Source organism: Hemicordylus capensis, chromosome 2 (assembly GCF_027244095.1).
Source record: "Hemicordylus capensis ecotype Gifberg chromosome 2, rHemCap1.1.pri, whole genome shotgun sequence".
Taxonomy (NCBI): Eukaryota; Metazoa; Chordata; class Lepidosauria; order Squamata; family Cordylidae; genus Hemicordylus; species Hemicordylus capensis.
In genome coordinates, this window is record NC_069658.1 from 186884163 (window position 1) to 186904477 (window position 20315).

Below are 20315 nucleotides of genomic sequence, written 5' to 3' on the forward strand. Positions count from 1 at the left end.
CTATGCTCTTTCATGTCAAACTAGCAGAGCTATAGGAAGCTGCAGCTGTCTTTCTGCAAAATATCGTCTTTTGTGGCTCAAACATTTAACACTTCATCCCAAAGTGAGAAGCAGTGAAGGCAAGGGGGAAAAAAACCTGGTGAAGTTCTATCCTGGGCTTATTGCCCAGTGAAAGTGGGACTAGGATGCCAAAACTGTAGGAGGCCTTGTGTGGGTGTGTTAGGAGGGCTGTTTGGACAGGGAGTGTAAGGGAGACGCACAAAGGGAAACAGTCTGGATTAGAGACACACGCACACGAGCACACACACACACTCATATATCAGTCAAGCTCAGAATCTAAAGTATAGGCAGATTCAACAGCTCACACAGATTCTGAGACATCTGCTGGGTTACAGAAGGAGGGATGGAAGCCAGGACGTTTGGTTCCATCCCCAGATCTGGATGGGAGAGCAGTTTAGGAGCTGAATTATAAGGGGGTTGTGATCAGGGCAGATCAAAGCTGTCAGAACAGTTACTTTGGTTCCAGGACTTTGTGCTCAGTACTTTCTCCTCCTCACCACCAGGAAGGAAACCGAGAGTCACTCAGAACAAAGAGGAAGATGCTCCCGGGTTCAAGGAATCCATCCATGGCTGGGACAGAGAGGTGATACAACTTCAGCACCAAGGACAGAGCCCCAGGTGAGACCAGACTTGATGTATGTGCCTGTCTTTAACAAAAGATACGGACCTACTTCTGTTGTATGAGAAATGTGGGGTTTGAGAAATTGCGACATGGGCTCAGAAGAATTGGGACCAGGAGACAGTGACTTAAGTGTCTCAAGATTTTTTTGTAGTTGAGGGTGTCTTCAGGTGTCTTGGTAACAGAGAAGGGAAGGCAACGTATACATGAAATACCATATTTTCCTGAATGATGACTCTGAATTTAAGATAAGCACTTTTAAAATAGAGGTTAAATACAGGTTATACCCTTAAATACAGGTCATACCCTAACCCAAAAGGAAGAGGACTTTGAATTTAAGATGACCCCCCCCCCCCCCGATTTCTAACATGAAAGAAGCTGGTGGGAAAACTAACCCTGGATTCAGGTAAATACAGTATATTTTTACATGTCTTTTAAAAATTTCAAGCAACATTCAAATACAACATTATTTTGCTATAATATTGTTACAGTTGCTCTTAGCATCTATGCTTGAAAAATATCTTGAAAGCTTATAAAATGTTTTAAGAAGATATACTTCACCTATTCTGTGTCCCGGGTCTTCTATGCTTGCTTTATTGGGCTTTATCCACACAGTGCAGATTTGCAGACAGGGGGCTGACATAGGACAGCCAGGATCAAATCCATAGAACCCCCGTGGAACAGTCATTAAGCTTCCTGGTTGGCATTAGGAAGTAATTATATTGCAGACGAACCTACTTGACAGAGTTGCAGCAAAGGCCAAGCCAAGGGGCAAAGCTGTATTGCAGCACACTCTTGAACTCTTGAAACAGAGGAGGAAATGCATGCTTATTCATATAACACAATTTGTGGACATGGCTCATTACTGAGAAACAAAAGCACAGAAATGAAAGATAGTTCCCTGCTCCGAGGAGCTTACAATTCAAGTTTCTAATTGGAGAAAATGACAGAGCAGGAGAACAGGAGGGAGATGGGGTGGGGGATGCAAGGATAATGGGTGATTATTCCCACCCCACCCACAGAATAACTGCATATGATTTTACCTCAGTGCAGCAAGTTTGTTCCTGTTTCATTCCTGTTATCTGCTTGCACCACTTCTCTGTACCACACTTCATGTAGGGGGCAGCTATCCCATAATTGTTTGTACAGAGAAACAAAACATGGGGGATATCACACAGATCATATGTACATATGATCTTATCTACACTTTCCTGGCAGTAAGCCCATTGACTCCACTCCCCGGCAAGGATTGTGCTGTAATTCCTAGAACAGTTGCATCCTATGATAGTGATCAGTTGACACCAATCTTGCATAGTCTACATCTTTTCTTACTAGACTCTCCATGGTTCATGTTTTTTATTTGCATAGCAGGATGGATATGCAGGATCTCTCAACAGTCAAGGAAAAACTACTGTAATCTGTGTCTCAAGTTATTCCTGAGTTCTGCTCTTGTGTATGTGAACATCATAAGTGCATTGCTGGATCAGACCACCTAAATCCTGCATTCTTGGCAAAAACTTCAGCAACCAGCAAGAGATAGATGATGCACTGGAAATAGTCTAGGGGCCCATGATCTACCCTCTACTCACCTCCATCCTGAGGGAAGCTCAAAATTAGTGCTGTCTCTTCTGGCAGGAGACTTATCATGCATAAACAACAGAGAAGGATGGACATTACAATGATAACGGATAAATCTCTAGTAAATTGTGGCAAAGTGCTAGTGCAAAAATACCCAGATGTGCATGGTTAGAGCAGAAAATACACAAGGGGTTGTCTAGCTTTGACTTGGCAACAAGGTTGCTATTGGATCAAAGCAGAAGACATCTGGCTACAACCCATCTTGGTAAGATTGATCTGCCTCTGGCAGCATTCTCATAGGTGAAAGTGAGAACAATGCCAGCATCCCACTCTATGGCCTGCTGCAACAACCTGGGCAATGACATGGAGCCCCAGGCTTATTTATTTAAAATATTTATACCCTGACCCTCCAGCACACTACTGCTCAGGGCAGCTCACAACATTGATACAATAGATACAATGTAAAATAAAAGATTAATAAAATTGAACAAGTTAAGAGACCAGGTTCAAACCCCATTTAAAATTACGATTTTTTTAAAAAAAGTTTCAAATTAAAAGTTATTAATAAAAAGCTAGAAACTGATCTCTATAAAAACTAAAGAACCTACCATATATAAGCACCAGATAAAACATTTTAAAACCTCTTTGAAAAGGTATGCTTTTAATGGATTTTTTAAAAACACGGAGGGAGGGAACATGGTGAAGCTGTTCGGGGAAGGCATGCCAAGGCTGATGGGCTGCAATAGGAAAGGCCCTGTCTCTAGTATCCCCACCAACCCAATCTCTGTGAGTGGCGGGGCCATGAGCAGGGCCTGAGATGATGAGTGGAGGGCTCTGGCAGCTTCTTATGGGTAGATGGGGTCCGACAGGTACCCCGACCCCAAGCCACGGAGAACTCGAAAGGTCAAGACCAGCTCCTGGAACCTAGCTAGCTGAGCAAAGAGGTACCTTTTGCTCCTCAGTCTCCATCACAGCTTTTAGAAAGCATGCTAAATCTTGGCTTTTTACCCAGGCTTTTATATGATTGTTTCTGCTGTTGCTCTTTGTACTTGGTATTTTGTATTGTTTTTATGCTTGTGTTTTAAATTTCTAATCAGATTTGTTTTATATTTTTAGTTTAATATTTTAATTGTGTCATTTTTACAATCTTGTTTTTAAATTTTGTTGTAAACTGCCTTGGGATTGTTTTAATGAAAGGCGGTATATATATTTAACAATTTTTTAAAAAAACTGGCCCTATCCATTCCCATCACAGCACCCATCCAGTGGCTGTTGCTGGTGTCTATCATGTTTCCTTTTTAGATTGTGGGCAGGGAGCTATTTTATGTATATCTATGTAAATCGCTTTGGGAACTCTTGTTGAAAAGCAGCATATAAATATAAATATAATTATTAATAGTAGAAGTAGCAGCAGCAGCCTGGAAGTGGACTGGTAACCAGTGAACCTGCCACTGGATGGGTGCGACACTCATGAAGTGACTTGTGCCCATGAGCATACTTGCAGCAGTGTTCTAGACCAGCTGTAGCTTCTGAACCATCTTCAAGGGCAGCCCCATGTAGAGCACATTGCAGTAGTCCAATCTGGATGTTGCCAAAACATGAGTGACTGAGGTCAAGTCCAGCTTCTCCAAGTAGGGTTGCAGCTGGTGTACCAGCCGAAGCTGGTAAAAGGCACCTCTGCACACCATCACCACCTGTGCCTACAAGGACAGCATCGGGTCCAGAAACACCCCCCCAGTTGTGGACTTTGTCTTTCAGAGTGAGTGTGACCCCTCCCAAGACCAGATTTATCTCACTACCCAGATGATCAGTTTTACCAATTCAGAGTCATCTCTGAATTAAGTTTCAGCTTGTTTGCCCCTATCCAGTCCAGAACAGCCTCCAAACCCCGGTTCACAGCATCCACTGCCTCTCTGGTATCTGCTGATTTAAAAGATAGGTAGAGCTGGGTGTCATCAGCATATTGATGGCACTGCAGCCCACACTCATGAGTGACATCTCCCAGAGGTTCATGTAGATGATAAACAGCAAAGGGGACAGAATAGATCCCTGTGGCACCCAACAGGCCGAAGAGTGGAGCAGGCATCCCCCAGCACCATCTTCTGAGTATGACCCTCCAGGTAGGAGCAGAGCCACCATATAACCATGCCCCCAAGTCCCAACCTGGAGAGACAACCCAGAAGGATGCTATGGTCGATGGTATCAAAAGCCACTGAGAGGTCCCGGAGAATCAACAGTCACGCTCCCTTTATCTATCTTCAAGCGTAGGTCATCCACCAGGGCAACCAAGGCAGTTTCCATCCCATATCCATGCTGGAAGCCAGACTGGAAAGGATCCAAATAATCAGATTCATCCAGGACTGCTTGGAGTTGAGATACCACCATGCTCCCCAACACAAGGGGTGGTTAGAAACTGGCCAAAAGTTATTTAAATCATCTGGGTCCAATGAGGGCTTTTTAAAGGAGGAGCATCGTGACTGCCTCTTTCAGCTAAGGGGGTACCACCTCCTGCTTCAGAGAGGCAGTCACCTCTCTGAAGGTGAACTTGTTCAGCATCTGAGCCCCCACCTAGAAATAGAGGCTGAATTCATAGAAAGGGCAGCTCAGCTGCCAAAACATCTGTATATAGCTCAGATGCAAAGATTTGCTGAAAGATATTTGGACTCTCCATCTCTATAGATACAGCCAGGTTCTCCTCCGAAAAATTGTGTCTGAGAGTGAAGTGAATCTCCCTTCTACCTCTGCCAGAACAGATTCTCCAATCTACTTGAGCAAAGAAAGAGGCTTCCCCCAGGTTGTGCTAGGCTTTGCTTGACCTGTTCCAAGGCCTCCAGTGTGCTAAGAGAGCAGTGACATCACTACCCCGTTGGTGCACTGAAGGCCTCCAGGTCTGGAAAGCAGATGTAACACAACCATGCAAGTGGCCAAGCATAATTTATTTGGGGCCAGTATAAACTTGTGTGTTCCCCCTCAAATAGAAGGTTCAGATAGGAAGTGTACATGTGATAAATGTGTGTTAATAATTGTATGTGTACACATCTGTACATACACAGTCCACATATTGTACATGCATTGAACATAACAAATGACTAGGGCACCACTGCACTGGAATCCCTGATGTAGTGGTGCTTGTCTCTCCCTCCTGCTGCCAGTCAGCAGCTACACTCTGTTCACTCCTCCTGCCTGTGCATAAAAAATACCAGCAGGAACTAAGGAAAACTGGGAGTTCTTGTTCTCAGAAAAGCATGTCACATAAGATGGCACATTTATTTCTAACTCTCAGATTACATGTCTACAGTTTCCTGTACAAGCTAACTCTCTCTAGGGGTAGAGTAGCAGCTCACTGTTTAGAATTTTGCTTCTACGTCTGCGTCCAATGCACTCCAGCAGATTTACGGATATATATATATACGGATACCCTGTACCGACCCCTAATATTGTTGAAGAAAGGAAAGGCAGAAAAATAGATGTACAGATACAGGGAAATAAGTTTGCATGGAGATCTTTAAGCATGGTCAGCAATTAACCTAATTCCACCCCCACTCCACAGCAAGAGACTTGGAACCCAGGCGGTACCCCCTGATCCTTTGAAGGGTACCCATCCCCTCACCTCGTACTTGGGCCCTGGAGGGGCGTCTCGGGCTGCTTAACACCCACCTCTTATATATTCCCAGAGTGAGTCTGGAGCCCACTGGAAAGTCGTGGGTCCCAAGTTCTTTAAAACAACACCAACAACCAACCTCTGTGCAGAAAAAGAGTGTACACACTATCCCATGATGCATGCATGCCTCTTTCACTGCATTGATATATGATGAGCACATTTTGAATGGTCACAGCCAATTTTGGCTTGTCACTGGATGCACTTATGACAATAGCTTACAAGAGCGTGGCGTGTATTTTTCATACACAAATCATTATCTCCATAGGTTATCATAATCGGGGCTGGTCTTTCCTGACAAGTCATATGCCATTTCCAGGGAGGCGAGATCAATTCCCACCTTTGCCTGCACTCCGTTTGTACCATGTGTGGATACAACATGCACAGATGTTGCAAAAGGAGATACAAGTACTGCCATATTTATACCTACCCAACCATACTGGTTTTGCCAGGTGTCTTCTGCCTTATTGCAGCTCTGCATGGGCATGCTTGCCTGGAACCCAAGGCATTACTGAAAGCTATCACCAGAGTTTTCTGGCAAGCCAATTCAAACATTAGGGGAAAGTCCTCCAGGAAGTCTACCACTTCATGGTTGGAAGACTGGCTATTCCTTGAATACTGGAACAGTCAAAATCCCAATGAGGATATAAAACAGGAAGCTCTGAATATAACTTTTGATGATCATAACAGGTCTGCAGCCTTTAGCTCATTAAATGATCTAAGGCTGAAAAGATTTTTGTGCAAGTTGAATTCCACATGTGAATTGTAATTAAAAATTATGAATCCGATAAAAGGAAGTGTACCACTTTAGATATAGAGGGCAGATTTAGAGGAATACCTAATGAGCAGAGATTATGCCCTTGTGGCTCTGGAGAACGGGAATCAATTTTCCATATTTTACTTCATTGCCGTTTTTATAGGGATTTTTGCTTCTGTTACATCTTTCCTTTATTGGTTGATCTCCCAGGGCATACAGATGCATTTTATATTAATTATTTGCTCTCAAATCAGAAGGAGGTAACAACTAAAGTTGCTAAGTTTTGTGTGACAGCTAAGAATGCTAGACAACAGATAGTAAATCAAATTGTGTAAACTGGAGATACTGACTACATGAGATGATATTAGACCTTCTGAATATATTTTTATATATTATATATTTTTGTGTATACTTCTTTTATTATTATGTATACTCTAAATTTTTGGTCTGTGACCGTAAATAAACTAAACTGGAACTGGATATAGCTGGAAGAAATGGCATGTTTGCACCCCACCTACCCACACTAAGAAGTTAGCTCATCAAAGCTAGGCTGCACCTTTCTTCCCAATGGGTCAGCTTGTCTGGGGCCGAGGGTGAACCAACACTACCACATTTGTTAACTAGATTTTATCCCTTCTCTCCCTTCCCCAGAACTGCCAAAATGTGCCATTCTGCATCAGTCATCTTAATGGTGTGTGCCACCCTTCTCTGTCAAGACATCCATGCTCAGGAGTTCCCGGTACACATGCCACGGCACCATCATGACCAATACTGGTACCAGTCTGCACAGGATCAAATCCCAGTGATCAGTGAGTTGCCTCTGTTCTGGGGTTTCTGAACACCTGCAAAACACGATTAACGAAATACACCCACTCCTGGCCTTATTGGTAAAGCTGGATTTAGGTCTTTGGCTTCCTCTTCAGTCCATTCACATCTGCTAGGAAGAGGAGCCAGCTGGGCCAAGCACTCAGGGACATTACTGTATTTTGCTTATTTGCACAGGCCCAGTAGACACATACACACAGCTTCTATATACTGTAGATCTTCGGTTCTCAGTGTGAGCAAGGCTTCTCTACAGAGTCAAACCGTGGTGAAGATAAAGGCAAGCCTCTCCCTGGTTCTCACAGGCCAGCACTAGATGAGTGCTGCAATTCCACAAAGGTGCAGAAATCACACAAAATACGGTATTTGGAGCAAACTTTAAGGAACCATCATTTAGAGGGAGAATTTTGCTTGCAACTGTCATGTCCCAAATTGGGAAACGGGGGGAGGGGGGATGGAATTGCCATTTTGGAGCCGGATCACCAAAGGTTGCTCTCGTAGACCAGAGGTGCAGAACTACAAAGTGTATTCTGGAAAATAAGGTTCTGACATCTTCCCCTCTCCAGCCTTAGTTTTTCTGCTTCCTCCCCACCCAAGGTGGAGGCACCTGTAAGGTGATTGCTGTCCGCCGCTGCTGTAACCACAACCACATTGAGGAACGATCCCAAACCATCCAGTGCTCCTGCCTCCCAGGGAAGGTGGCTGGCACCACCCGAGGCAAACCATCGTGTGTTGATAGTAAGTGTGCTCTTGGAGCTGGGGCTCTTTCCCACCATCACCCACCCCCCGCCCCCCGAGGAAGGGAAACCCAGAAGGTGCAGGAAGAAAGGGGACCTTGGACACCCAAGTTCTTGCAGAGGGGAAAGAATGGGAGAGATTGGAGGTAGTGTGACAGAATGTGCAGGATAGTGTCCTTTCAAAGGAGGGATTAGGAGGCTGGTGGGGCTGGTCAAACAAGAGAGATCTGGGAAGGAAAATTTAAGGGACTAGGAGCCACAGTTCCTCTTCTGAGAGATGGGAGTTTGTGAGTTCATGAGGACTGAGCTGCACAGAAGCTCCAATGGGCAAGACGCAATGAATTAGGAGTGGGCAGGAGTGGTAACTGAGGTCTTGAAGCCAGTAGGATTTACTGCCTATTATTGGTTTGCATGTATGCTTGTGGGGTTTTATATATCTTTTGGATAAAGTGGGATACACATCCTATTGTAATATAACATGGTCTAGACAAGGCAAAGTAGTTTTTTAAAATAGCCTACGGTATGGGAGGAGGTTAGGGGACTCACACCCAGCTCCTGGCCTCTAACTTCCACATCCTAAGGAATCGGGATGAACGGGAGAGGACTTCTACTTTGAGAACAAGTGAAATATTAAACTGCATACTACAGAAACCTAGTGTATCCCCATAACTACTTGGTACCCCAATGTGGGTCTGGGAAGAGAAGGTAGCCAATATCCATGGGAACAAACATTGTGGGGACAGATGCTTTTCTCTACCCTGCAGCCTCCATCGTAACAGGAAAGTGGTGGTGTGACATGGAGCCCTGCCTGGCGGAAGAAGAATGCAAGGCATTGCCTGACAACTCAGGCTGGATGTGCTCACAAGGAAATCGGGTCAAAACCACCAAGGTACTCGTCCTTCTAATCCCATCTACCCATCTCATTACCCTGGAGAAGGTAAAGCCAATGCAGCAGGCATTTCTGAACTACCACCTCCTCCACTTTTCATCTGACAACCATGTTTTATAGACCCAAGGGGTTTCAGCAGGTTCTATGGATTGCTGGATGACACCTACCAAAATCTCCATTTGATAATTTGTTCTGCTTGCCTTTCAGATCCACCCCAGGCACTAAGGCCTATAACACTGAAAGGTCCATCTCCCACGGAACCAAGAGAAAAGTATGGGACTTTGCTTCAAATGTTCAGGGGACATGTGACTCCTGACACAGCCACTGGGAAAAAAGAAACAGCAGGTGAACCATGCAGAAGGAATCTACTCAGCCCGACTGACTTGCTGTGGGGGACATCAAGTGACCCAACAGCAGCAGAAGCTGTCATCAAGACTGGGCTTGGATGCCTTTTCAAGGGATGCTTCTGTTGATTGGTGGGAAACTGGGAAATGGAATCAAAGACCTTTCACTCTTCGCAAAGCACAGACTGAAATCTATTCCACTTTGCTTCACAGCTCTGCACTAAAGTCAGCCCAGACTCTTTCCTTGCCCCTTCATGCAAAAAAAAAAACACACACACACACACACACACCCCTACCTGTTTCTCTCTTTCCTTCCCGCCCTTTGGCAGACATCTAATTAAACTCTCCGGGATAGAAGCCAAACAATTTATATTTACACCTGGAACAGATATGTAGTTTTTGTTGTTAAAAACTCTTTGAATACAAATAACCAAAAGGTCAGGGGATTGTAGTCCAGAGAGGTTGCTGAATTAGGGAACTAGTTTTATATAAAGCTGGTCTGTGCTCCATTCTAATGGGAATCACAGTAAATGCATTTTTTTAAAAGGTAGGATTTTAACCCCATGATAGTACATTTTTGTATAAAGATGGGGGTGCATGGCCTACGAGGACCCAGCACTGTAAGCATATAAAACTGCAGCCACAGTTCTTTGGGGATCAGAGGCAGTTTGGGTTTAGTGAGGTCACCCAGGCTGACATGACAACAGAGTGCAAGATTCTTCTGCATCCCAAGCTGGAGATTTGTTTAAGTATGTTGGATAGAACTGCAGGCAGAGGCTCTATAACCCTCCCTATCCTCTAGCCTGCCTTTGTTCTGCTGGAGGTTGACATGCCGTATGACAAGGGTGAATCTCAGCACGAGGGCAAGCCTTGTGCAACTTGTGGCTCACCAAGCTGAATGCAGCCAACCAGCCATCTATTCTGGTCTGCCCAGTGCCTCACAACCCTCCTGTTTTTGCAATCTCAGGCCAGCAGCAAAGGCAGAAGGATGATCAAGCCCCTGGTGGGTGACCTTCCATGGCAGCTGGGCTGCATTAGGTGTAGCTTAGAGGTTTCAGAGGTCTGATCAAGAGCACAAAGAGGCGAATCTATCACCCTATACCCTCCATCTCAGGGAGTTCTTTAGGACATGGAGATGTGGTTATTGCTATACCACTGTAGCATCTGCTTGCTATGGGGTGGTTCTTCACATATCCCTCATCTCCAAGGCCTGTACAGGCATTGCTTGCTGGGAAAACAAGACACAGACCGCTCTGCCAGCAGACTTTTCCAAGCCAAGCTCGGAGAGACTCTCCAGCAGACACAGAGAGCAGAAGTACCCCCTGCAGCCTGAAAAGCCAGAAAAACCAGCTTTCCCAGGTCCTTTGACAGAGCCAATGAGTTGTGGCCACATCCCCAAATCTAAAAGCTAAGAAAGGTCATCCAGTTCTTCTGAGTTGCTCACCCTCTGTAGGCTCTGGCTCTCTCCGCATGCATGGAAGTATTCCTGGGGCAGACAATTCCATCACCCCCAGGCCCTCCAGAGAGGTAGATATTATAGTGTTCATAGCTCCCCTAATTCCCACCCACCCCACACATGTCCCCCCCGCAAAAAAAATCCAACTCTAGGAATCACATCCCTTGTCCTCTTTTTGTGCTACCGGGTGAGAGTCTTTAGTGGCTCCAGGGGAAAGTTTTCTTAACTGAAGGATCTCTGGCCCCAAAATGCTTCACTGATAATGTCCATAGCCTGGGTATCCTGCAGATGGTGAGCCATCCTTGGGAGGCAGCTGACTGGGATCTTCTCCAAAGGGATTTGCTGATAAAGGAGGGGAAGAAATAAAGGAGGGGAAGAAATTGTTAGTGGCAGGCAAGAGACGGGGTGCCACCACTTATGGGGTCAGACAGCTGAGAACAGCTCTTCTTTGGGATGGAAAGCAATGGAGGTGGAATACTAAGATGCAGCCAGGAGAAACACGGATTTAGGTTAGGGTGACTCATTAACAAAGGAGTGAAAAATCCCAACTCTTGTTGCAAGAAAATTCAAAGCAGGTTGAAACTGACACCTTCAGGAGGAGGAGGAGGAAGAGAAGGAGGGGGAGTGTCAGACATGGTGGGAAGGGAGTGTAGCTCTGACATGCTTTTACAGACCCACTAGCCAAATGCCAGTCATTAGGCCCAGTGGAGTGGCTGCAGAGGAGGGAGTCTGGGTGTGTGTGTGTGTGTGGCTAACTGAGGCTCTCCAGTTGCTGTTGGGACTACAGCTCCATCATCTCCAGTTGCAACTTAATGAAGCAGGGAATGATGGAAGTTGCAGTGCAGCAGCAGCTGGAGAGCCTCAGGTTGGCTTGTGGGGGTGGGGGGAGGGAAGACGTATGCCTGAGTGGATTGTGACATGGGGTTCCTCTTGGTGAAGGTCAGGCCAGGCACTGCTAAAGCTGGTGAACGGGCTGCTCGTCACCAAAGGCAGCCCTTTACTTTTCATCCCGCCAAGGGCAGCCATTCACTTAGAAGTGAGAAAGCGAAGGCGATCAGAGACATGACTGGAGCGAAGGCAGACGCCCCTGGCCCTGGAAACATCAGTCACTGGGGCAAGGATTAAGTGCTGCCTTCCCTCAGCTAGGTTCATCACATTTACTTTGCCCCACAGGGTTCAGCAGAAACCAAAGAGAACTAAGTCTTCTTGGTCTGCATAACCCCACTTCTTCATCCACGTGGAACTCCAGAAGGGGATTCTTGTGTGCCTGTGTGTGTTTTCTGTGTGACTGTGATGCTAGAATGCAAGGGAACCTTGGGGATTGTTGCTTATGAAGAAAGGACTGGAAAGGACCAACCCTGTCCCCAAAGCAGGATCCTACTGACATGAGCCCTCACATACTCCTAATTTCCACCGTAAGCAGACCAGAGGAATAGATAAGGAGGTCCACACCAAGGTGCCTGCTCAGCAGAGCACCCAAGTCCTTCAGATGCTACTACAAATGTCTCCTTCTAGAAGAATCCTGGGCACTTTGTCCTTCCATTGTACCAATACCCCATAACCACAGCGCTGGAACTTACGGTTCTGGAACTGCTGGGCTGTGTATCTCGTTAGCAAAATCCCAACACCTTCTATCAAGGCGAGCAAGATGCCTCCCATCATTGCTGAACCTACCATGGCCAGTGGCCCACCTAAGGGAAAGAATCATCCGTTACTCAGAAGGTTGTGGAGAAAGATGCCATATTTGCAGCATCAGGGCCAGCCACTTACTTCGTGATGCCAACACAGCCCCAGTGAGCGCCCCACTGGTGATGGAGTTCCAAGGATCCTCCTTCCCCCGCATCTTCACCAGGCCACAGTCAATGGTGGAGAAAAGCCCACCCCACACTGCAAAACTGCCTGGGAGAAGGAACAGAGAGAGCATTTGCAGTCACCAGCTGGACACAGAGCTATTCATAACTGGCACCAAGAGAGCTTCAAACTGGGTGCCAAGCAAACCCAAATGCTTGGCTTAAGGATCACGTAACTTTGCTCTGTGCAGGTGCTGAACTGGATTGAGAGGCGACAGGATTTGAACCTCACTGCCAAAGAACTAGGGGTCGCGGGGGGGGGGGGGCTGTGTTGTGCATGTGTGTTCTGGGAAAACAATTATACTGGCAATGTAAGGGCAACAGGGATTGAGTGGGAAGGGACCATGCCTGAAGCGAATGAACAATGGAGAGTAGCCATTGTAGAACACAGCAGCTCTAATCCCTGAACTAGGAAGCTTTTGGCAGACACTGCCTAGAGATTTTCAAACATATCTTCAGAAACATGAAGGACAGATTTGTTTATTTACTTATTTTGTTCTCTAAACTGAGGCGCAGTCAGATACTTGGAATTCGGCACAAGCAGAATCAGACAGGATAAATAAACCATGTATGATCTCCAAGGTCCACAGAGGTTGTCCTCCATCTGTGCCTCAAGTTCTGACTTCAAGGGCTCAAAAGAGAAGTATTATTTGAGGCTCCTTGCCCCCAGTTATAGAGCTTCCTCCATCACAGCAAGATCTACTGTCAGGGCTGGCTTTTGCAACTTAGGGTTAAGCCAGTGAAAGGTGGAAATGCTGAAAAGAAGTTTAAATTTTACCAAGTTAATTCTGATTCACTGGAAGATATATATTTTTTAACCACCCATTCACAGTCTTCTTGACAGAGTGGGCAATAAAACTAACTAAATACAATTAAGACAGATGGGTGGTGTGCGGAGGCTATTCTTAATTCTCAGTTCCCTTAGCCAGCAGTCTTTTTATTCCTAACTGCCCCCACAGCCCACCACCTGTCTGCTCCACCTGCTAACTCACACTGCTCACATTACCCCACTGCCCCACAGCCAGGACCCTTCCCTCACCTCCAATCTGTGGTGCTCTGACTCTGATAGCATTAATACTGCCTTTGAACCGATGCCTGACGCCCTAGCAAAAAAGGAAAAGAAGAAATCATTTTAGTCACGGGGCTTCAGTATTCAGGCAGGGATGTTGAAAACCTTAAGGCTGCTAAACCAAGGAAGAAAATTGTGCCCCAAAGGACTCTCTGTTTAGGGTACAGAAGACTGCAAAGAGAACAGAAGAGACAGCCAAGACTGTCCACCATAAAAGTAGCATGATGCTTAAGCCCTGTTATGTACACTCCGATTCTCAAACCCCAGTGCTGGTATAGCACCAGAAACCATAGTTCTCAGTCCACAGAAGGGCTCAGGGTGTACTATTCCCAGGGCAGTTTCTCTCCATTTGCACCAGGTTCTCCTGCACTTCACGTTAGGGGATGGCTTTCCCCTGCAGCCTTGCAGTGAGTAAAGGAGACTGGAAGAACGCCACCATCAGCTGGGACCAGTTACTGTTTTCTAGGATGACAGGAGTGTTAACATCATGATCTGGAACCCACATCATCCGTCTTTAAAGCTAGTGCAGTACAGATGGTTGGAATGGATCTTCCAACAGGCTTAGCAGAGTGCATTAAAATTAAATAGATGCCACTTCCAGTGGGGGAATTAGGCCTGGACAAGACCAAGGGGAGAAATCCAGCCCTCTGCCCTAAACCAGGATAATCCCAAATATTAATTAAGTAATATTTTACTGATTAAAAACGCATAGGATCAAACTGCAAATCCCACAAGATGCATGCAACTAGTTTATTTTTCCCAAAGCATCAAGCTGGGATGTGAAAATTATCCAGGAACAGAAACGAAATGGCTAAACTCAATGAGATGTTAAGAGATACATAATTTCCTCTCCAAAATTAAAATTTAAAAAAAAGTTTAGAAGCAGCTGCAGGGAGGGGACAGACTGTTCAGTTGGATCAGAGCTGTAACCCAGGGGAAACAGAGGTAAATCCTTTCCCCTTCCCTTCCCCATGTTTCCCCAACCTAAATTGCCCCTCTAAAACCGTCATTTGTCCCATGGGGACGGGGACACATACTGTCACCCTCTTTGAGGCTCAGCACAAGCCCCCTCCCTCCCTGCACAGTGCAGCGGGCTCTTCTTGAAGGGCTAGAAGAGAAAGATCCAAATCTAGAAGAACATTAGGTATTTCAAGACCATCAGCAAATCCAGCCCTTCTCCCAAATAAGGATCCAGATCTCCAGAGGAAGTGGAGAACAAAGTTCCCTGTGACAGGGATTCCCAGATGTTGTTGACTACAGTTCCCATAATCCCTAGCCAAAGGCCACTGCAGTTAGGGATTATGCGAGCTGTAGTCACCAACATCTGGGAATTCCTCTTACAGGGAACAATGGCAGAGGACTAACATAAATAAGGGGAGCCTGCCAGTTCATATCACAATTCACACACAAGTTCCATTTAACAACAACAACAACAACAAAAACAACATATTTATATACTGCTTTTCAATCAAAGTTTTCAAAGCGGTTTTACAGAGAGAAATAATAAATTAATAAATAAGATGGCTCCCTGTCCCCAAAGGGCTCACAATCTAAAAGAAACATAAGACAGACACCAGCAACAGTCACTGGAGGTCCTGTGCTGGGGGTGGAAAGGGCCAGTTACCCTCCCCCTGCTCAGTAAAAAGAATCACCACGTTAAAAAGGTGCTTCTTTGCCCAGTTAGCAGTAAAAGGAAGTACTCACCACTGGGGCATTGCGGAAGCCTTTGACAGCCTGGAAGACACCCCCACCAATCACCCCCATGGTGAAGGCACCACCACAGTCATCCACAATCCGCCATGGGCTGGCGAATAGAAAGAAAAGGATGTTAGTGCAGAAGGTCCTGGAAAAGTGAGCCAAGAATATACTTCCCAATAGTACTAGGAAAGAGAAAACCTGGAGATGATACTGAAAACCTTATGGCTACAAATATGGTTAAAGTGGATATAACCTTGCCTTTCCCCCCACTCTCTTGTTTGATCAACTTTTCTAGAATAACTGCTTTGCTTATTAATTCATATACTGCTTTTAAGGGTGTTCCCAGAAGTGCACTCACAAGAGCCTCCATTCAAATCAACTGACAATACATTAAAATAAGTGACAACATAACACACCAAGCAAGAGATAACAGATTCCAGCAAGGCCACTTTCAAAGGTCTAAAAAGTTCCCATAAGCATTAAATGTAGTCTTCATTGGTCCTTCTGCATTTTCTGGGGTTCTCAACATAGGTCAGCATGTCAGACTAAGTTTAGTTATAATTCCTGACAAAGTCCCATTGAAATTAATGGGACTTAAGTTAGTCATGATTAACTTGTCTTATTGATTTCAAAAGTACTTAAACATAACTAATTAGTTTGGATGCTGCCCATGGTCCATCTTCAGGTTTAGAAGAAGTTATTTGATTTACAGTCGAGAAGTTATGACCACTTTGACACAGCTCTGAGCAGTATTCGCCATATTGTTTCCAGTGTTCCCTCTAACAGGGATTCCCATATGTTGTTGACTACAACTCCCAGAATCCCCAGCTGCAACAGCCTTTGCTTGGGGATTATGGGAGTTGTAGTCAACATCATCTGGGAATCTCTGTTACAGGGAACACTGATTGTTTCAATATATCATTGTGATTTATTTTCAAATGGGGCAGGGAGAGCTTTATAGGACATTTTATTGTGCTTCACAAATAATAATGCCTCTCACTACCTGGAACTAGAACAGTGTTTCCCAACCAGTGCATCATGAGACACTGGCCGGCATGCCATACTGACTTGCGCTGAGTCCAAAAGTGGGGAGTTTAAACTCCTCACTTTTAAAGCTAACTCACCCCAAAATATACCAGGAAAGAAGCATCCCCTTCCCAAAGCACAAGGGAGCAAATCAGCAGCAAATGTTGAGTTTAAACTCCTGGTAAAGGAGCAAATGCAGTTGACTTGCTCCTTTATGCCTGGGAAGGCGGCACCTCCTTCCCTGTGCATTATAGGTCCTGGCTTTTACAACTGATTCAGCCCATAATGTGCCAAGAGAGCGGATAAATAAATAATACAGCACCTTTGCCATTGAAAAAGATGCAGTCTGGGGAGGCGGCAATATGCCCCACTTCTTTTTGTGTGTGTGGCTTGGGGGAGGGATGTGTGGAGTATACTGAACTACATGGCTCCAGTGTTCTCTCTAATTTTTTTTCATCTGTGTGTGGAATGAATTTTGTTCTGGGCGGTAGTATGAAGACAGTGTGAGCACGCATGTATTCAGAGTAGGACCTTCCTGATTACACCTGAGTGGGATCTAAAATTAACTGAGTGGACATCAAAAAATGTGTGAGCATACGCACACACGCACGCCTTAGAGGGAACACTGATTGGCTCTGAATCTGGGTTCAAATTCCAAACCAAATCAAGAACTACTCAATGGAAATCCCATAGGATAGTTTATTTATGTTTATTTTTTGCTTTTAGACCATAAATGAGTAACACAGATGTGTGTGACAGGCAGGCTGGGGTAAAACACACTCAAGATTGGTCTGTAGGAGCTGTCAAGGACCCAGTCTTGGCCAAAGCAGCACTTTTGCCATACTTGCTATTCAGTCCCATGATCCCCCAATGATATTTTCCCAAAAGAAAATTAATGTCTTGGGAGTGTTTGTAGAGGGGAAGTGGCAGAGAAGACTAGCTTTTTGGCTATGTTGCTAAAGAGCTATAGAATTTAAAGTCTTGTCACCATCCTTCCTTTCTTTCCCGACAAAAATATTGCAAGTAACCATGCTGTCCATTAAAAAAAAAAAAAACTTCAAAAGCAACAGTACAGCAGCACAATGCCTTTGTTAGGAACAACTAAAAAACCACAAAAAAGTGAGTAATCTTTAAAGTAAATCAAAATTCATCAGGCTGTTAACCAAGAACACTAAAAGGGGTTGGGGAGCAGAGAGAAGATAAAGTGAAAAATGTCTGCTGCAAACCAAGATGAAAAGTCCAAGTCTGCAGATAGATGACATCTGATGAATAGTTCTAGTGAATATTGAAGCTTGCTGGCTTTTCTGCTGATCCCCATAAAGATGTTTCCTGCTACTGTTGCTTTTGTATTTTTTCAAAAGGACTTACATTGCACCACATCTGCCAAAGTGGAACGTATTAAATACTCAGCAAGGGCCAGGGGATGGGAGGAAAGAGGAAAAGGGGGTTGAGAGAGACTCAGAAAAGTCAGTGTGATTGCCAGATTGGCTTTTTTAAAGCCAAATTTTGGGTTACGGCCCATTTGACCCACGAGTTTACCCCTTAGATTCTCGCAACTACTAGGGATGGTAAAATATACTCACAAAGTTTGACCTTTGTGTGCTTGTTTTATATAAGGTGGGGGTAGGCAACCTTGGCTCTCCGGCTGCTGTTGAACTACAACACCCATCATTCCCATCACAGCAAACTGGCTGGAGATGATGGGAGTTCTAGTTCAACAACAGCTAGAGAGCAGCTCAGCAGAGGTTGCATACCCTTGATCTAAGGGAAACAATGGCTGCAGGATAGGGGCAGAGCACAAGCATTAAAGCAGGGGAAAGCAAGCTTGAGCCACCTAATGGCTCAGTGGGGAAATGCTTGACTATCAAGCAAGAATCCCCACTGGTACACCTATATCCATAGGAACACAGGAAACTGCCATATACTGAGTCAGACCATTGGTCTATCTAGCTCAGTATTGTCTTCACAGACTGGCAGCAGCTTCTCCAAGGTTGCAGGCAGGAATCCCTCTCAACCCTATCTTGGAGAAGCCAGGGAAGGAACTTGAAACCTTCTGCTCTTCCCAGTGTGCCTTCATCCCCTGAGGGGAATACCTTGCAGTGCTCACAGATCAAGTCTCCCATTCAGATGCAACCAGGGCACACCCTGCTTAGCTATGGGGACAAGTTGTGCTTGCTACCACAAGACCAGCTCTCCTCTCTATCAGGCAGGAGCGATAGAGGAAGATGCTGAAAGGCATTATCTCGTATTGCACGGGAGATGGCAATTGTAAAGTAAAAGTAAAGTGTGCCATTGAGTCAGTGTCAACTCCTGGCAACTACAGAGCCCTATGCAGAATACAAGAGGGGTTTACCATTGCCATCTCCATCAGTATGAGTACCATCAGTATCAGTACCATTGCCATCAGTATGAGATGATGCCTCTCTGCATCTTCCGATTTCGCTGCTAACCAATATAGGTGTTTCCCATAGCCTGGGAAACATACCAGCGGGGATCCAAACCCGCAACCTCTGGCTTGATAATCAAGTCATTTCCCCCTACGCCATTAGGTGGCCGGCAATGGTAAACCCCTCCTGTAATCTACCCAAAGAAAACCACAAGGCTCTGTGGTCGCCAGGAGCCGACCCCGACTAGACGGCACACTCTACTTTAGGCATCCTTGACCCTCCAGCTCTTACTGAACTACAGCACCCACCTTTCCCAGCCGTGATAAATTGGGGCTGGGAAGGATGGGAGTCCTAGTGCAACCAAGGCTGCCCACCCCTGATGCTTTAGCGCTGCAGCGCCGCTGTGGTCAGCATTCGGAGTCAGACTCGCAAACCCCGGATGCTCTTCCCTCCGGGAGAAAAGCTCCCGCTGACACCCAGCTCCAAATCCCTTTCCAGCCACCAAGCGCGTCAAGTAACTTGGGGCCTCTCACTCTCTCTCTCACTCTCTCTCTCTCAGCCTAGCCTCCCTCACCGAGCTGTCGTTGGAACAACATGGGGGTACACGGAACTCTCTCACCCACCCCCGCCTCCCCACTCCTCTTATGCCGCCCACAACTTCTCGAAGGAAGCAGGAGGATACAAGAGCGACAATTAATCCATTAGCTACTAGATACATCCATTAAAAGCCGCATTTCGGCCGAGGACACCAAGCGGGGCCCCGACTTCCAACCGTCACAGGCCGGGGGAGAGACCTGGGCCCCGGGCAGCCCCCGCCTCCCCGCCCTGGGGAGGGCCCCCCCGGCCCCTCGCGGTTACCAGGGTTCCCGAGCATATTCCTCCATGGCTCCCAGCCGCGGGCTCGGGGGAGCCACGTGACGAGGGCGCCTTGACCCCCTAACACGTGACAAGCATCTATTGGTCGGCTGCGTCACGCGTGAGCGAGCTCGCTTGACCCAAAACAAAGGGGGTTGCTTCTCTTCTTCCGTAGAGATAGGAAAAGGCTAGAACGGGCAAGTAACCCAGACTTCGAGTTATATATGCACAAGACGCCATTGGACATGATTCTCCATTGGGCACAGAGAGCGGCTTCTATGAAGAAAACCTTTGATCTGCTTTGCACTGGAAGTTTGGAGTGGAAAAATGAGTTTGCTTTCAGACCCGAAGTGTTATTTAAAATTGGTGTGAGACTCTTTCCTGATCTTTATGGTTGCTTCTCCACCATCCGTTTCCGGCATGGCCATAAGGTGGCCAATCAAGAGAGAAGGCGAGGTGGTCAGCGGCTTTCTTGTACGTGACTCGCCCCACATCGACTTCGGAAAAGCA

The 20315-nt window shown here is 45.9% G+C and overlaps 2 protein-coding genes across 4 annotated transcripts; one reads left to right on the top strand and one right to left on the bottom strand.

Annotated features, from left to right (window-relative positions):
• Positions 1-269: 269 nt before the first annotated feature.
• LOC128344189 (chemokine-like protein TAFA-1) lies at positions 270-9642 on the top strand. Of its 2 annotated transcripts, XM_053293828.1 has the most exons (6): positions 273-678; positions 979-1085; positions 7324-7481; positions 8092-8232; positions 8996-9120; positions 9328-9642. In XM_053293828.1, the coding sequence occupies exons 2-6, from the start codon at positions 1048-1050 to the stop codon at positions 9343-9345; spliced, it is 480 nt and encodes a 159-aa protein (XP_053149803.1). In that variant the 5' UTR covers positions 273-678; positions 979-1047; the 3' UTR covers positions 9346-9642. The 2 variants fall into 2 exon arrangements, with proteins under 2 accessions (XP_053149802.1, XP_053149803.1); XM_053293827.1 differs by having other exon boundaries at positions 270-678; positions 8996-9642.
• A 174-nt stretch (positions 9643-9816) lies between these two features.
• Positions 9817-20076, bottom strand: TIMM17B (translocase of inner mitochondrial membrane 17B). Of its 2 annotated transcripts, none has more exons than XM_053293829.1 (6): positions 19809-20076; positions 15544-15643; positions 13810-13873; positions 12691-12819; positions 12501-12611; positions 9817-11262 (listed from the first exon to the last, which is right to left on the bottom strand). In XM_053293829.1, exons 1-6 carry the CDS (start codon positions 19832-19834, stop codon positions 11174-11176), a joined length of 519 nt encoding a protein of 172 aa, XP_053149804.1. In that variant the 5' UTR covers positions 19835-20076; the 3' UTR covers positions 9817-11173. The 2 variants fall into 2 exon arrangements, with proteins under 2 accessions (XP_053149804.1, XP_053149805.1); XM_053293830.1 differs by lacking the exon at positions 19809-20076 and adding an exon at positions 19525-19775.
• Positions 20077-20315: the final 239 nt, after the last annotated feature.

Bases quoted from the DNA above. Each gene is read 5' to 3' on its own strand.
- LOC128344189 (XM_053293827.1), top strand. From the start codon at position 1,048: ATGAAAGAAGCTGGTGGGAAAACTAACCCTGGATTCAG. The intron at 1,086-7,323 runs GTAAATACAGTA...TCCCTTCCCCAG, and splicing joins AAAACTAACCCTGGATTCAG to AACTGCCAAAATGTGCCATT. The intron at 7,482-8,091 runs GTGAGTTGCCTC...TCCCCACCCAAG, and splicing joins GGATCAAATCCCAGTGATCA to GTGGAGGCACCTGTAAGGTG.
- TIMM17B (XM_053293829.1), bottom strand. From the start codon at position 19,834: ATGGAGGAATATGCTCGGGAACCCTG. The intron at 12,612-12,690 runs GTAAGTGGCTGG...TCTTTCCCTTAG, and splicing joins GGCTGTGTTGGCATCACGAA to GTGGGCCACTGGCCATGGTA. The intron at 11,263-12,500 runs GTAAGTTCCAGC...CTCCTTTATCAG, and splicing joins AGCCCAGCAGTTCCAGAACC to CAAATCCCTTTGGAGAAGAT.